The sequence below is a fragment of the Primulina huaijiensis genome, unplaced genomic scaffold (genome assembly GCF_012295235.1).
Source record: "Primulina huaijiensis isolate GDHJ02 unplaced genomic scaffold, ASM1229523v2 scaffold36969, whole genome shotgun sequence".
Classification (NCBI taxonomy): domain Eukaryota; kingdom Viridiplantae; phylum Streptophyta; class Magnoliopsida; order Lamiales; family Gesneriaceae; genus Primulina; species Primulina huaijiensis.
This window is the reverse complement of record NW_027358636.1, coordinates 1-17,636: the sequence shown is the minus strand read 5'-3', so window position 1 is coordinate 17,636 and position 17,636 is coordinate 1. Positions and strand designations below refer to the sequence as shown.

At 34.8% G+C, this 17,636-nt stretch overlaps 4 protein-coding genes across 4 annotated transcripts; all 4 read left to right on the top strand.

The window, feature by feature from the left end:
• Positions 1–224: 224 nt before the first annotated feature.
• On the top strand, positions 225–2,881 carry LOC140968425 (putative glutamine amidotransferase GAT1_2.1). The gene is made up of 4 exons (XM_073429362.1): positions 225–437; positions 757–1,487; positions 1,591–1,797; positions 1,935–2,881. The coding sequence occupies exons 1-4, from the start codon at positions 350–352 to the stop codon at positions 2,184–2,186; spliced, it is 1,278 nt and encodes a 425-aa protein (XP_073285463.1). The 5' UTR covers positions 225–349; the 3' UTR covers positions 2,187–2,881.
• Positions 2,882–3,383: 502 nt separating this feature from the next.
• Positions 3,384–5,381, top strand: LOC140968423 (LEAF RUST 10 DISEASE-RESISTANCE LOCUS RECEPTOR-LIKE PROTEIN KINASE-like 1.2). Its single transcript, XM_073429359.1, has 4 exons — positions 3,384–4,391; positions 4,607–4,639; positions 4,721–5,056; positions 5,137–5,381. The coding sequence occupies exons 1-4, from the start codon at positions 3,572–3,574 to the stop codon at positions 5,379–5,381; spliced, it is 1,434 nt and encodes a 477-aa protein (XP_073285460.1). The 5' UTR covers positions 3,384–3,571.
• Positions 5,382–6,782: 1,401 nt separating this feature from the next.
• On the top strand, positions 6,783–7,256 carry LOC140968422 (uncharacterized). The gene has a single exon (XM_073429358.1). The coding sequence runs from the start codon at positions 6,783–6,785 to the stop codon at positions 7,254–7,256; it is 474 nt and encodes a 157-aa protein (XP_073285459.1).
• A 4,223-nt stretch (positions 7,257–11,479) lies between these two features.
• On the top strand, positions 11,480–15,454 carry LOC140968424 (LEAF RUST 10 DISEASE-RESISTANCE LOCUS RECEPTOR-LIKE PROTEIN KINASE-like 2.4). Its single transcript, XM_073429360.1, has 5 exons — positions 11,480–12,357; positions 12,971–13,650; positions 13,769–13,855; positions 13,998–14,036; positions 14,118–15,454. The coding sequence occupies exons 1-5, from the start codon at positions 11,594–11,596 to the stop codon at positions 15,263–15,265; spliced, it is 2,718 nt and encodes a 905-aa protein (XP_073285461.1). The 5' UTR covers positions 11,480–11,593; the 3' UTR covers positions 15,266–15,454.
• The last annotated feature ends 2,182 nt before the right edge of the window (positions 15,455–17,636 follow it).

The window sequence follows — 17,636 nt, the reverse complement described above, 5'->3', positions numbered from 1 at the left end:
CTTCAACAAACTTAACCCTGCCAGGTCAGCAGATGCCTCAAGTCTGACCAGTCCATCCGACGTGGAATCATGCATGAATCGAAATAAACACCTGGGCAACATTATTATATTTGTATTTTATTTAATTAATGTACTTGCCAACCCTAGTTAATTCTCCTATATTATTTTAATAAAAGAAAATTCCTATATTATTTCCGAGATTATATATACCCGTACGCGGCGCCTAGACCTGCATCATCCAGTTTACAACGTAGAAAATCCAGTCTCGTATACAAGAAATCTTTCAGAAAAAGAAAAAATTTCTTTCTGAAATTTTGCAACTGTTAAATTAGAATTTGTGGGATTTTGAATGGACGCTGATCTCTCCGTAGTCTTGCCTCGTGTGCTTATTGTTTCCAGGCGTTGCGTTCGCAAGAACAAGTTTGTGGATTTCGTAGGTACGAAACATTTTATATCGTCGTGGTTTATGGTTCTGTTTCTTTTGTTCTGGTAATACGTTATAGTATTTAATGACATTCATCAACTTCGAGATTTCATGCAAAAGGGTTAAAAAAAGAACATGAATTTCAAAGCCAGTGCTGTGTTTATGAGTTTCGTGATCTGGGAAGTATCTTTCTTGTAATGTTTATTAGATTTTTTTGTTGAAAATTTGACAAATTGAGGTATATGATTGAAAAAGGATTAATCTGCCAATTTTTTCGGAAAAGTTCATGATTTATAGAGTGTTTTGGAAATAATTTTTCGAATGAATTGCAGGTGAATATCATCTCGATCTGATTGTAAATTATGGTGCGGTGCCGGTTATAGTTCCACGGGTACCCGGAATTCACATGTTGCTAGAGAGTTTCGAGCCGATTCATGGAGTTCTTCTTTGCGAAGGGGAAGACATTGATCCGTCCCATTACGAATCCGAAACTTCGAATTTGTCAGCAGAGGAATTAGAAGAAATTCGCAGGTTGCATGCCAGTGACACTGCCATAGACAAAGAGAAGGACTCTATTGAACTAAGACTGGCAAAACTTTGCTTAGAAAGAAACATCCCTTATTTGGGAATATGCAGAGGTTCCCAAATCCTAAATGTGGCTTGTGAGGGTACCCTTTATCGAGATATTGGAAAAGAATTGACAAAAAATGTTCCAGAAAAGCAGAGGACAGTGCACATGGATTATACTAATTATGATGGGCATCGGCATCCGGTTACGATTGTAGAGGATACGCCTTTGGATCAATGGTTTAGTGATTCTTTTGAGGATGGGGAAAGGGCGCTTTTGGTTAATAGTTATCATCATCAAGGGGTCAAGAAATTGGCTCCCAGATTTGTGCCGATGGCATTTGCACCAGACGGTTTGATCGAAGGGTTTTACGATCAGGATGCTTATAATCCTGGAGAGGGAAAGTTCATAATGGGGATCCAGTTTCATCCAGAGAGGATGAGGAGGCTGGATTCCGATGAATTTGATTACCCCGGGTGCCCTTTTGCCTACAAGGTGACCATTTGATGCAAATTCAACATGTGTATAACTCTGTTTTATGTATAGTCCATTTGTGTGTCTTCAAAGTAATGAAAATATGCTCTTTGAATTGTTTCAGGAATTTGTAAGAGCAGCCGTTGCCTATCAGAAAAGACTCATTAGTTCGACAAGCTTCCCAAAGTCGTTGAAGCTTGACAGAGAAATGGAGAACAACAGAAAGATTATAGTTAAAAGCTTTTCGGTTGCAAGAAACATGAGCAAATGTGGCCATGGCACGAAATCTATAAAAGAATCAGACCTTAAGGCCGGAACAGAGTTTCTAGAGGTATCACATTGCTGTTATTATATACATATTTACACGACTAATCTCATCGTAAACAGCTTGGAGTGATATTTCTTTGTAGTTTCTGTGACATATTTTTGACACGATTAACCTTTTTCTGTGAAATTTTTTATTTGCAGGTGAATACGGCTCTGAGTCTGCAACAAGAGGCAAGATTAAAGCAGATGGGTGCAACAATAAGGAATGGATCTTTCTACTTGGAGAGACTGAATTTGAGAGAAGAAAAGGAGAATTTGGCAAGAAATTTGATGGGGAAAATGTCCATGGAGCAGCTATTTGATCTCTTGTCTTTCTATCGTATGATGGGGAAGATTTGTTCAGAGGCTTTGGAGATCAAACAGCATGGCCTTGTCAGTCATCTAACAACTTGATCTATCTGTATGAAATCTTTAATTTTTTTTGTTTGTGTTATCAGTCCATAAGAATTGTGGTAAGAATCAACGAGTGCCAATGGCTTATTAATTGTTTTGGAAAAATTTATTTGAGTTCATCATACATGGATGTGTACATCGCCGCGTGACAAACGATCCTATCTCAAAATCAGTATCAAATCAAAGTCAACGAGTTCAAGTACATTAAGTTGTTGAAGCAATTGGTGGAGTGGGATTGTTTGAGCCACAAACTCATGGAAGTATGTTCCTACTGTTAGGTTGGGCTAAAATCAAGCTTCAAAAGATTTTGTGTTCAAGTGCAAGCTCATATGGAGGATTAACTTTTGAAAGCAAGCTTGAGTTGAGCATTTTATTTGTGAGTCATCTTACGGAAGTGCTTCGTTGCCAAATTTTGCTCATACATGAACCATCCATGGATCAACCATGGGACTCTGGTCATGCGTGTAATCATGGTTCAACAGCAACCCGAGCTAGGTCTGTGTGAACCCCGCAACCAACACCGTGTTTTGTGGTGGGTTACATGGACCTCCCGCTGATCTGGTAGACTGATACGTGTTTGTTGGCTTGTTGCTTTGTTCCCTGCCTTTTGCACACGAGGACGGTGGTCCTTTAGGTGCTCGACGTCCATGCAACTGCATAGTTCCCACATCATAACGTACCCTCTCCTTCTTGAATTTGGAAGTTAGTTCCTTTTGGTCTCGAAGGTTGGCTTTCTACCTAACAACCTTGATTAATCTCTGATAAATTATATAGTTGCTCTGTTTCTTAACGTGAATACCAATATCCCTGGGGAGAGCAAACTTCAGAAATTCTCTGTTAAAAATCACATAATTCTCAGGCGATTCATCTTTCCAAATAATATGTATGTTGTTAAATATCAACGAATTCCAAGTTAATAAGTGATCTTACAGTATGAACACTATTAATCCCATTGACTTCCATTAATTGTAGAATGGCTTTTTCCTTCTTTCCAGTCTGAATAGGAAAAACATCGAGTCTCTAAATGGCATTTAAGAAAATAACAAGAACAAGAAAGCAACCTGATTGCAAGGTGGTGGATTTTGACCAAACCAAGAATTCTGCTTTTGCTAGCTTTTATGAAATTTCAGTCAAATTTAAAAATAATATATAATGCTTTCATTGAATGACTCAGCCACTCCTTTTTTTTCCCCAAACAGAAGTTTCTATGAAAACTACTGCAAAATGGCAGTATTTGTCAATTCCCACTCTCGGCAACACAGCGTTAAAGACAACTTCATTATTATACCAAACAACGCATTCAACCGAACTATCTTTTTATCGAATTTTGTCTGATGTGAAACTCTCGCCGTGATCCCTTCCCTTCGACCAAAAAACCAGCGAAAATGATGAACCCAAAACTCAGCCAAGAATCCTTCTGCTGGATCTTTGTAATCCTCGCACTGTCACAAATCCAGGTCTGTATCTGTCAACCCGATGCGTATGAAACGTGCAGCCAACCATTTCGATGCGCCAATCTCGGAGATATAAAATATCCCTTCTATGGACAAGATCGGCCGGTGTCTTGTGGATATCCAGGCTTCGAACTCGACTGCCAGACAGGCGTTCCCCTGATCACCATCAAGTCAATATCCTATAGGGTATTGAATATCGATAACAATACTTATAACCTCAAAGTAGCGAGAGAAGATTTAAGGAACAGCATTTGCCCAGAACCCCTCCGCAACACCACCTTAAATTTGGATCTTTTCAGTTTTTCTTCGAATTATAATGATCAGAACGTCACTCTGAACTACGGATGCACCATGATCGGGTCTCAGCCTCCGCCTCCTCAACCTCAGCAGCAAATCCCGGTGTATAATAACTTTTCCTGCGGGCCGTACCCCTGGAATATGGTCTGGACAACTGAACAAGCTGTTTTTTTAAGAAGCTTTATAGGTTGTTCTAGTAATATTTTCGTTCCAGTGAACCAAAATGCGGCCAACACTTTAGCTGCATTCTCGCCCATAGTTGCTATACTAGATGCCCTGGCAAGCGGGTTTTGGATACAGTGGTCGGCGAATAATAGCAACTGCCAGCGTTGTGAGGAATCGGGTGGAGAGTGTGGGTCTAATCAAGGTTCAGAATCTTTCGCTTGCTACTGCAGTAATGGAACTTATCCTCTTTCTTGCAATAGCTCTGGAAATGGAAATGGAAATGGAAAAGGTACGGGGACTCTGTTTTTATTTTTATGGAAGATCATGTTCCATATGGAGACAACTCTAAACAACTTCATCAATAAGTGGGTACAACAATTTTCCTTGGTAGCGATAATTGTTCAATTCTTAATTTCTTTATGTTCTTTTGTTTATATCATCACCAATTTCTTCTGGTTTGAATGCTCTCACATACCATATTAACCAAAAAATTTGGAATTGCAGTTTCAGGAAATAGTGACACGGGATTGAAAATTGGTAAGATTATCATTCAATAAAACAAATTCCGTTTCTGTCACGGCATGCACTTGTCTTGAATCATATTGTATTGCTGTCCAGGTCCACCTCTAGGTGGTGCAGCACTTACTGGTATAATCGTTGGATGGTTAATTTTCCACTATAAACAGAAGAGAAAAAACCGTATCACAGCCAAATCTGCCCAAAATATAAGCAAAGAAATCAGCACTCCCCCGTCAAGCAAGGGTCTCTCAACTCCAAGTTCAACAAATTTCATCAAAAGCATCCCTTCATATCCAACATCAAAGTCCGAAGTCCGAGGGGGCAGCACGTACTTTGGTGCGTATCTCTTCAGCTATGCGGAGCTTGAAGAAGCCACGGATAATTTTGATCCCTCCAGGGAACTTGGAGATGGAGGTTTCGGTACCGTATATTATGGTATAAGCACACATCCCTGTTGTGAAATGGAAATTTATCCTATCTTTATCACATATAAGAGCTCAGTTTTTGTTAAACAGGGAAGCTACCAGATGGTCGAGCTGTTGCAGTCAAACGTTTATACGAGAACAATGTGAAGCGTGTCGATCAGTTCATGAATGAAGTTGAGATTTTAACTAAGTTACGGCACCAAAACCTTGTGGTGCTGTATGGATGCACGTCGAAGCGAAGTCGGGACCTATTGTTGGTCTATGAATATATACCCAATGGAACAGTGGCCGATCATCTGCATGGAAATCGTTCCAAATCAGGGANAGAATATTAATATAATAATTACTTTTATTTTTTCATATAATTATTAATGAGATTATTATTCGAAACTAAGAATAAATATGTTACGCGACCAAAAATGGAAATAGCATAATATCTTGATCCTTCAATTTTTTTATTATTGAATTTTTTTAAACCCCTAGACAATAAAATCATGGCTATGCCATTGATTATTTTTTCTTCTCTTTTGATTTTTTTTTTAATTTTATTTTTAATGTAATGCTCGAGGTTTATACGGTCTCAAAATCGAGACCTCTCTCTTTCTTGAGCACATGGTGTCACTAGACCAAGAGGTTTTGGACCAAAGTTTGAATTACAAGGACTTCGTTCAAATTACTTTTTAAAAGTTCAAGCTCGAACACTTCCACGTATAATTAATTAAGAGGAGACTTGAAATTAAATATCGGAAATAATATTCAATATGTTCATACACATCTTTATTATTTTTTACTATACTATAAAGTTTTAGCAAGTTATGGAAACTATTTTGGTTCGACTTAATTACGTTAAAGTCGAATTCTATATGTAATATTGAAAATAATTATTGTTAACTAACAATTTATAGACAAGAATGTCAAAATTAATTTCCGTAGAGCTTTGGTGCGATTTGCATTCGTTCAAACAACACTCATAATTCCAACAGAAACACTACATGCAATATCCCTCTTGTAAAGAAAAAATGAAATTGGAGTCATATGCGACTTTTTACCCATACCAATTATATAAAAGAAGAATAGGTAAAAATTAATGCTATTTTCACGGAAAAATAGGTAAAAAGATATAAAAACTATCGATTTTATAAAAGTCAGCACCATATAACATATTTGAAATTTAAATTTTACAATCATAGATGTGAATTATGATGAAGATGAAGCAGTGGTTAAATCATTAATTGTTTTTAAATTTTCGATAATTTGGATAATTAGATATATCACGAGTGTTTCTTTTCATATTTTAATATTATTAGATTATGAAAATTAATATATAAATTGATAATATAAAGATTGATATGATAAAAAAAAATATTTCAAGTGTATCATGTAATAATCTCGAACTAGACATGGTCTGCCCGAACTCAATTGTCCGAGTTCACGCATGCAGCCACATCAATCATTTGTTTTTTTATTACACGAAACAAGATTAGAACAACAAAAGAACTTTGTCTCAGAATCCTACAATTGAGTACAAGAAGAGTTCATAATTATTTCAATTTTCTGAATGGATTATACCATCGCTGAGTCCTCTTCACAATATACCCAGATCGTGCTTTTCCTTGTCCCTTCAGCTTCATCCCTTGAATATATGTCAAATTAATTTTCTGTTTCATGTTTTGTTTTGTTACTCGTGGGGTTGTTTGATTCTACTCGGAGCTAGAGGAGGAAATCTGTGAAACGGGATGTCGACTCTGCAGAAGTTTAAGCTGTTAGCGACCCAGGGTGGGGGTGCAGTCGCGGGGAGCCCGAAGAGGAGCCCAGCTGCGAGCCCGGTGATCCACCTCCGCCGGAGAAAGACTCTTCGAATGCTGCTCGTCCGCGGTGGAGGAAGCAGCGGGACAAGGCGGGTGCAGCGGGGAGATATAAGCTCGCCGGATCGGAGGGGGAGCAGTGACAAAGAGAGCTCACCGGAGAATGGGGCGGAGTTGTCGGTCCGCCACAAGTTGAATGATTTGTTTGTGTCGTCGCCGCCGGCGTTCAGGGGTAGGGTTTCGAAGAGTGTGAGTGACGGGTTCTCGCAATCCGGCGGAGGAGGAGGCTCGGGGAACGGCGTAAGGGGGAATGAGGATCTTATGCTGCGGTCAATTACGGCCACATTTCGGCAGCGGTTGCTGAGGAGAGCTTGGCGACCTGTACTCATCGCTATAGCCGAGTAATGATTACACGGAAATTTGTGTTAAATTGTTTGATTCAAAGTTGAAACTCAGACATTAATCTTAATCTACACTTGTTCTTGATGATCTTTTAGCAATTCATTATTATTTTCATATAGAATTTCAATATTTCTATCAACGATCAATTCGAAAGTTAATTTGAAATTTGAAATTTAAAAATCCTCTAAACCATTGGATTAAATAGATTTTATAAGGCGTTTATTCAATATCTATTAGTTTATGCGACTAATAAGTTAATTTACACAAACGATTTGATAATTTTATAAAAATGAAAACTTTTGTGAGGTATATTTCTGATTTAATCATCTATGAAAAAAATATTAATTTTTTCAAAATTATTATTTATTATCGTTCGTAAGCATGATCGACCTGTCGATCTTAAAAAAAATATTATTTTAAAAATAATTTACATATGTAATGATTAATATTGAAAAAATAAAGAAAATGAAAATATGGAAAAATACTAGATAGTCGACCTAAGTAGATAAGTTTTTTTGTGTTAGCAAATAATAGTTAAGTTTTAAGACTTTTGACAAATTGCAGCATCTTTATTGGGAATACATCTACAAATCTGAACGATGTAGCCAAAAAAAAATTACAACAAGATCTTATAATAATTCGAATGTTCGAAACGTAGTTCGAGTGGACAAAGTGAAAAAATAAAAAGTGAAAAAATTATCATTTATGGATGAATTTTTTTATAAATAAAAGCAAAAATATATTTAACCAAATCTACATTACAAGTTGAATATCGATATTCTATAAATACTTCACATTATATTTTTCAAGAAATCCACATAAAACTGACTGACTGTAAAAACGAGTCAAAATAATTAATCAACAAAATAATAAAAGCCAATTGCAGTGACGAAGACATACCGAATGGACTTCTCATTTTTTAGTGCTTGAACAGATTTGAGAAAAATCCATAAATATATATCAGTGCACCGATACACACGTTGCGTGCTTGTATGATATTTTTTATAATTCATTTGGTTTATATTTAAATGATGATCAAAATATAATTATAAGAAATAGTGAGAGACTACACTGTAATTTTGATATATAAATTAAAAAATAAATAGAAAAATAAAAGAATCAAAAAATGATCTCAATAAGAATTAAACATATAACTTAATGCCCAAAAAACAATGACTCTATCCGCTGAACTACATATAACTTCCGTTAAAATTTTAACATTTCATTAATATATATAATTATTAAAACAGACCATGACACCAAAGTTAGTTACTCTAAGTGTCTCAAACTTAATAGAATAATATGAATTAAATTTCAAGGATCTGCATAAAAAAAATCGCTTAAAAAATTAAATTATATCGACAATATCAGAAATTGAACTAAAACATTTTCTCATAAGTTGTCGTAGATCGGAACATGTTTATATATAGGTAAAGTCTAATCTGCTATGCACAAGACAAAGTAGAACTTAATTTGTAGAAGGGTTGGGTGAGCTGAGTTACTCTCAATAATTATCTAGGGACGACTATTTAATAATACATATGAGGTTCATCATATCGATCTTTTGTGCAATTTTTTTTTGAAATTCAATAATCTTTGTGCAATAATTCCGAGGTTTTGTTATATATCTATACTATATTTTTAAACAAGGCGAAATCAGAATTTTTCACCCAAGAGAGTCTAAATTAAATATAAATAATATATTTTTTAATGTGAATGAATCCTTTTCGATTATAAGTGCTCGTTCATATACCCCAACAAAATTTTAATGCGGAAATTCATATCTTTCCTCGACTTTATATAAAAGAGCTCGTTTGACAATAGAATTGGCAAACGAAGTAATTAAGGTGAAATCTCGTGTATGGAATTGTGCTGGTTGGTTATATCAAGCAAAGCATCAGTGAAGCACGACTCAAGACAAGATTCCAACTGGTTGGCTTCGAGAATATATAGAAGAAGTTTAATTCGATCAACAGACAAGGCAACCAATTAAGGAGAGGCACGAGAAGCCGTGTGAATTAAATTGGATGATGTGATTGTTTCGGTCATGATGGAAAATATTATTTTTCAATTTAATTGATATAATTGTCTAACGTAAATGATTTACTTAATATTATCTTTTTCTCGTTGATTTGATTGAGTGTAATATTTCATGAGATTTTGTCTTTCTTGATAATGAGATATTTATCCAAATATATTCTAGATATGATATTTATGATGATGATTTAATGAGATATGATATTAATATTTAAAAAGAGTTTATTTCTAATTAAACTCTTACTTTCTTTGTGAAATAGGTTTCTTTGTAGAGATAAAGTAAAAGTCTAGTATTAATATTTAAAAGGAGTTTATTTCTAATTAAACTCTTATTTTCCTTGTGAAATATGTTTCCTTGTGGAGATAAAGTAAAAGTCTATAAATAGGAGATCGGGGACATTGATGCGTTCTCACTCTTCCTCATTCAATAATTCATATCAAACTTTCGCACGTCGTGTTCTTCAGAGAAAATTATTCTACAAAGACGTTGTTGTGAAAAGTGCAGATACCGTGTGTTGCCTTGCATGTTGGACACATCTGCAGACAACATCCGTAACGAAGTTATCGTTTTTTGTTACTCTAGTCTTTTGGCTCACGTTTTTTGCTTTCTTGAATAAGTTTTTATTCTAATTATTTGTTTTAGAAAGCATTTATTTTCTCAAAATATTGAGGAAATTGATTTTTGCCATAATCACTAGTGATTGGTTTTTGTGTAAACGTTTTGGTTTTCTATTGAATAATTTTTGCCATGAGGCACCGCACAAATATAAATACTTGTGCATATTTAATCTTGTCCATCCTATTTATTTAAAGTAAATTTGTGTTACAAAATATACTATTCCGCTGCATGTTGTCTTAAATGTTGTAAATTTGACACAACACTTAAATCTGATAAAACACAAATTTACAATTTATACTGCTGTTGATATATTTACACATGTTTGTCGAACAATATTCCTTATAGGTCAAAACACGAAGAACACGAGAATTAGCAATACATGGTGCCGTATGAATTCAATGTAAATGGAAGAGTTGAACTTTGGTTGACCATAATTTAACTACACAAAAATTCTCCTGAGAGTACATCATATGTCAATTTTATGAAACGTATCTCCAACACGATCCAAATCATGAAAATTTATTGTTTTTTTTAAAATGACAAATGTATTATTTTTCATGATATTTATGTATCAGGTCGACTCGTCTTATGGATATAGACCCGTGAGATAATCTCACAAAAAAAAACTTATTTATTTGAGTATATTGAAATGACGGTTTGTGTTGGGTGCTACATAGGAGATAGAGAAGTGGATGCACGGTGCACCAAGAAGCAACTGGAGTTGCTTCAATGGTACTATAAATCTATTTGGTTGTTTGTTTGAATCATAGATAATTTTAAAATACCTCATAAATTAATTGTGGATATACTAGATACTTACGGGAATAAATATACTTTTGCCTTAAATTTGCTTTAATTTTGCAAGCCCATGAGATTTATACATTAGTTTTTGGGGGAAAATATTTTTTTTTTTGGCATATAATACTCTTTAATATAATCATCTTAACGCATTTCAGATCAATTATAATTATCATTTTATCTATTTACATGGATGAGTAAGTGATGAATGAAATTCACTCTACATAAATTAATCCAAACAATCAAATGAATCTAAAATGAATAGATATGAAATCCATAGTTTCAAATAATTTCATCCAACTACAACCTAATGTTGCGTTTGGATTGATAAATTTTAAATGTATTTTTGTTGTTAAAAGAAATAATATCATAAACTTCAAATTCACATTTTACTTGTTTATATAGTATTTCATGTTAATTATGATATATTTTAACTTCATGTAATAACTATCGTATTTGAAATTCATTCTAATTTATATTACTATTTTGTAAATAAGTAAGATATGCATTTCAGATTTGATATATTATTTTATTGTAAAAAAAAATTATAATAAAAATCCATAGATAAATTTCAAATCAATCTTCTCAAAGCACAAAAAATATTCGATTTCTCATTTTTTGACATATTTATTTATGAATATAATTGAAGTATTTTCCATTGGATTTTGATACATAGATTTTTTTATCAATAAAATTATTCTATATGATTTTTTTTATTTTATTGGCATTCAATTTAGTGCACCCAACTACAAAGTCAATAAAATTATTGAACATGATATTTCTTAGGTCCTAGAGGCCTCTAATGGAGAATGTTGGGGGCCTAAGAGCAAGTTCCTGGAAAGATAAACTTGACTAGGACCATTTTGTTTTCTTAGTTGACTGATTCATGATTCCGGGTCTCTTCATCCACACAAGTTCTTCTGATGCAGGCGATGCCGCCATGTCTTCTTCCACCATTGTTCTGATCCACACGTTTACTTGCACATCGTGGATTCTAGCACTGGCCCTTGTTAATGGTGCGACATTTACGGTCGTGAACAAGTGTAATCAAACCATTTGGCCTGCGATTTGGGGCACCCCATCACTTAAGTCAACAGGATTCGAGCTCCCCAAGGGTGGCAACCGAGTGTTGGAAGTTCCGAAAGGGTGGGGGGGTCAGTTCTGGGGCAGAACAGGATGCATTTTCGATGCCAATGGCAAAGGCTCCTGCAGTACTGGCGACTGCGGTTCCGGACAAATAGAGTGCAACGGCACCAATTTCGGTGACTCCTCTGCAACTTTAGCGGAGTTCTCCATCGATTCTTTCAATTCCATGGATTTTTACGACATCAGCCTCGTCAGAGGCTTCAACTTACCCATGATTATAGATGCCAGAGGCAGATCAGGACAACACTGCCAATCCACAGGCTGCACAGAGGACATGAACCGGCTGTGCCCAGCGGACCTGAGAACTAAAAGTGGCGATGCGTGCCAGAACAAGTGCACGGCGACCGGTACACAACATTCATCAGTGTGCGGGCTGACAAATTTTTTGCAGTTGTTTAAGAATACGTGTCCCACGGCTTACATCTTCCCGACCGATGATGCCGATGCAACATTCACTTGCTCCGCCGGGGATTATGTCATCACTTTCTGTCCCTCCGAACTAAGGTACCACGATTTAACCAACAATTGGCCAACTGGCAATAGCATCCATTAACAAGCGAGGAATAAATATCGTATTTTATTTAAAATTTTATAATAATTAGAAATTATAACATTGTGTTTGGAAGGGGGTATTTCAAACTATGAATTTAAGTTTTCCATTCTAAAAACAAGTTAGTATGATCTTTCTTTTTCAAAAACTAATTATAAGATAAAATAAAATGTAATAAGAATTTTAAAAAAATTTATAAAACAAATTTTTTTTTTCCGGACAGTGGGACATTTTATTTAATATTATAATTATAACATATCGAAACATATTACTAAGATATGTTTTAATTCATGGGTAAGTGTGTTATAGTATAATCTCATATTCTATCATACATTTGGTTCATACTCTATGTTTTTTTAGGTCGTATTATATTCAAATTCTCTCATTTGCCATGCTTCGACGAATCTGAAAAATGCCCAAGATATGTTGACCGTGTTCCACTGGGATAACTAAAGCTAAATCAAGAATCTCTTGGGACATAATTTTAGTAGCAACCTGTTACGATTTTGTTGACCATGGAAACTTGCAAACTTAATTGATTTTATCAATAATTCCAAACACCTGCAGCATGCAAAATGAGACGTGCAGCCAGCCATTTCAGTGTGGCAGCATCACCAACATCAGCTATCCCTTCTGGGGAGCGAATCGTCCCAGAAATTGCGGCTTTCCAGGTTTCCAGTTAACCAACTGCGAGAGCGATGTCCCACTTCTCACCATTGCTTCAAGAGCTTATCGAGTCCTGGGAATCAATCACTCGTCACAAACTCTACAAGTAGCAAGACAGGACTTATGGGACAATACATGTCCGAGTGTTCTCTACAACACAACTTTAGATCCAAACCTTTTCAGCTTTCCTCAAAACTATATTTACAAGAAAGTCACCCTGTACTACGATTGCATCAGTGTGCCAGTTGATAACAACCAGTTTACCTGCTATACAGATGGCACCAAAACTCTTAATTACTTCGTGGGAGAAGAGGCATCCGAGATAGTATCCACTCTCACATGCAGCAATAGTATTTCTGTTCCAGTAAATCCGTCTGCTGCAGAGGCTTTGTCCAATCATTCGGCTTCACCTAATGATTTGAAGGATGCTCTTGCCAAAGGATTTTCAATCCAATGGTTAAATACCATTGCCAGCTGCCAGGGTTGTGTACGATCTGGCGGTGTTTGTGGGTATGGCCTGGATTCAGCATTGCCTAGCTGTGACATTGCAAAGAATATGCGGGCGGTGGCTACTACAATAGGTATTTGCAAGTTTCATCCTACACAGATTTTATGTAGTAGTGAATAGATTTCACCACAATAGTACAAATTTACATTCACTTTTTACTGGCTCAACGTGATTTGTTTTCTTTATACTAGGTTTGGCTCCGGCACATAGCCCCAGACATTCTCCATTTTATTATGCTAATGGTGGAGATTCATTTCATAATACCGGCTTTGGATATGGTATGTTCAGCTTATAGCTTCCATCTGCCCATTTCGGTCCATTTTTCATCTCTTGATCAGGAAAAAAATCTATCATTACGTTAAGTTGTGACAAATTCTTGAAACCAAAAAGTTGATTGTCTAATGTGAAAGTTTCTACTAGGTGAATCCAGGCAATCTATCGTGAAGAAGGTTCTAATTGGTAAATCTTGTGCTGCCTTTAGACAATTAATCGGTTTTAAATCTCTTTAATATATTGATATCCTGTCTTTTTTATTTTTAGGAATGGCCATAACTGTAACTGTTGCAGTTGTTGCAGCCTTTATCATAGTTTGCATCAGAAGAAAACGTCGCTTCAAAAGATTACAACTTGTTTTGAACCAAGAAGCTAATTCAAATGTTGAAAATTTTCTACTCAATCATGAATATCTGGCTCCAAAAAAATATAAATATTCTCAAATCAAGAAAATAACAAAATCATTTAGTGAGAAGCTCGGGCAAGGAGGATATGGAAGCGTGTACAAAGGGACGCTACCTAATGGGCAATTTGTTGCTGTCAAGCTTTTGACAGAGACAAAAAGCGATGGAGAAGATTTCATTAATGAAGTTGCGAGCATCAGCAGAACTTCCCATGTGAATATTGTGAATCTGTTGGGATTTTGCTACGAAAAGAACAGAAGAGCTTTGGTCTATGAATTTATGCCCAACAAATCATTGGACAAATTCATCAGCACCAATGAATCACTCAATAAGAATTGCAGCCTGGATTGGGAAACTTTGTCTAAGATCGCAGTTGGTATTGCTCGAGGTTTAGAATACCTTCACAAAGGTTGCAACACGAGGATTGTTCATTTCGACATCAAGCCTCAAAATATTCTACTGGATGAAGATTTTTGTCCCAAGATCTCTGATTTTGGGCTTGCTAAACTATGCAAAAAGAAGCAGAGTATTTTATCTATGGCTGGGACAAGAGGGACTATCGGATACATTGCTCCTGAAGTATTCTCCAGGAATTTTGGAGGAGTTTCTCACAAGTCGGACGTCTACAGCTATGGGATGATGATTCTTGAAATGGCTGGAGCAAGAAACATTGTTGGCCTTGGATCAATGCAATCCAGCGAAAATTATTTTCCAGATAAAATCTATGAGCAAGTAATATTACATGAAACTGAAAACGTGGAAGCAGATGCAAGTGAAAAAGAAGCCACAAGGAAAATGTTTTTGGTGGGATTTTGGTGCATTCAAACCATCCCGTCAGACAGGCCATCGATGTCTAAGGTTGTGGAAATGTTAGAAGGTAGTCTTGATTCCATACAGATTCCACCGAAGCCATATCTATTTACTCCGGCGTCACTAGGGCAAGAATTATCCCCATCTGCGTCTGGAAATGCAGAGATAGAAAGTTCTATTGAGGGAGAGCATTACAATTAGCTAGTGTTGCCTGTGCCAATTGATTTTCTAAGCAAAAGACTGGGAATTTCATGTAGAACATATTCATTGTATCTGAGTAAGATAGTGGTGTTTTAGAAGTCTATCCAAATCTGTAGGTTGAAATCAAGACAATTTTCATATTTTATAATTGTACTTTATGTTTTATTGTTTATAGTTCAATAAATTTTATGAAGCCGTTAAAAGTTCATTGAAATTTTAAATATCTACAAACTTTTGTAGATTTTATAAAAGTTTAGAATTAATATATCATATTTTTAAACTACACCGACACTCCTTAAAGTCATCGATTCTACTACATTGAATACAAATTTAAAAGTCATTGATTCTCCCACACTAAGTACACATTTTACGCTTAAGTAGAATTCAATNGCGTTGCACGTGAGAAACATATGTTACAGTAATTAGAATCCGAAACAAAATTAGTTAACTCAACAAAAGATAATTATAATAATATTGTGAATTTTGACAATTCGTGTTAATTTCGCATATGTAACTAATTTTTTTAAAAAAAAAACATATTTGTTTAATTTTTTTTAAAAAATATTTAGACAAGTCAAATTATTCTCATATCTTTTTTATCATTGTTGAAATTTAATATTTTAATATTGAATATTGAATGTTGAATATTTGAATGTTGAAAATTAGACAAAATTAGGTGTTGAATATTAAAATTTGTGTGTGATGATGAAGGTAATGATGTAATTTATTTTTGGATTATTTGTAAAGATTTTCTATAAATAGATATCTCATTTGTGAAAAAAATCACAATTGAATTGAGAGAAAAATATTATAAAGTGTGTAGTGTGATAATTTTGAGAGTTTGAGATTTTTACTTTTTACCGTAAATTTTTACTTTTTCACAACACGTTATCACCACGAAACTCTAAAAGTCCTCCATATTTTTCCAAGCTCCAAAACAGAAGAAAAAGGTAACAAAAGTAATAATATTTATTTTATTGTTTATTTATTTATTGTTTATATATTTAATATATAATATAATGTTATTATAAATAATAAAAATAAATTTTTCAAAAAACTTGTTATAAATCCTGGGAGGATGTTAAGACGACATCCTACACTCCCGGTAAGGGATACGACAAGTATAAAAGCCTATAAGATTTTTAAACAAAATATCTTATGACATTTCATTATAATATTGTGATATTATATACATAATTATTTAAAACATTACTAATATTATATACACCATATTATTACCATAAAATTATACAAATACATACATTTATTTTCTTGTACACCAACGGTCATAAACGATAACAAAACGGCTAGTTTCTGCCCTATGAATATGATCTCACAAATATATTCAATCACTCCAACTTTCTCTTCTTCTCTAAAATTATTCTTCATCAAAATTTTGAAGAAAAAAGAAGATGTCTTTCACAAAGTTATTTTTAATTATTTTGGTTATAATACTCACGAATCTTGTACTTATCGGAGAATATCCTCCTCGTGTGTTTTCTTTATTTTTACGAATGCTTGTATTTGTTGTTTATCTATTACTTTGTATTGAAATATTCATTAACCAATAAAATGCATCGTAATTTTTTTAGTACCACCATGTCAAACTCGGCAACGCTCGAATTCATTGCTCTTGATATTACGGGAAAAAATTATATGCCATGGACTCTCGATGTAGAAATGCATCTTGAGTCATTAGATCTAAATAAGACCATAAAAGAAAATGACATATGCACATCACAAGAAAATGCAAGAGCCATGATATTTTTGCGTCGACATCTCGACGAGGGATTAAAATGTGAATATCTGATTGAAAAAGATCTCATGCCTTTGTGGAAGGGATTAAAAGAAAGATTCGAACATATAAGGTAAGTTATACTTCCAACCGCCCGGGATGAATGGAATACGTTGAGATTCCAAGATTTTAAGAAAGTCAGTGATTACAACTCGACGATGTATCGAATAATCTCGCAACTGAAATTTTGTGGGCATGAGATACTGAATTGAAAATGCTTGAAAAAATAATTTCCACTTTTCACGCATCGAATATAACTCTACAACAACAATATAGAGTGCGTAGATTTTCGAGATATTCTGAACTAATCGCCTGTCTCCTTGTGACGGAAAAGAATAATAAGCTTTTAATGAGAAATCATCAGGCACGACCCACTGGTTCAACGGCATTTCCTGAAGTAAATGTCGTAAGCAAAAATAAATTTAAACATGGAAACCAAATCAAAGTTATAGACAAGATTTTGGTCGAGGACAAAATCGAGGTCGTGGTCGTGGACGTGGACGTGGTCGTGGACGCGACCGTGGTTTTGATAATAATCGAGATAGTTATTTATATAACTCATCTCAAAAGAGCGTC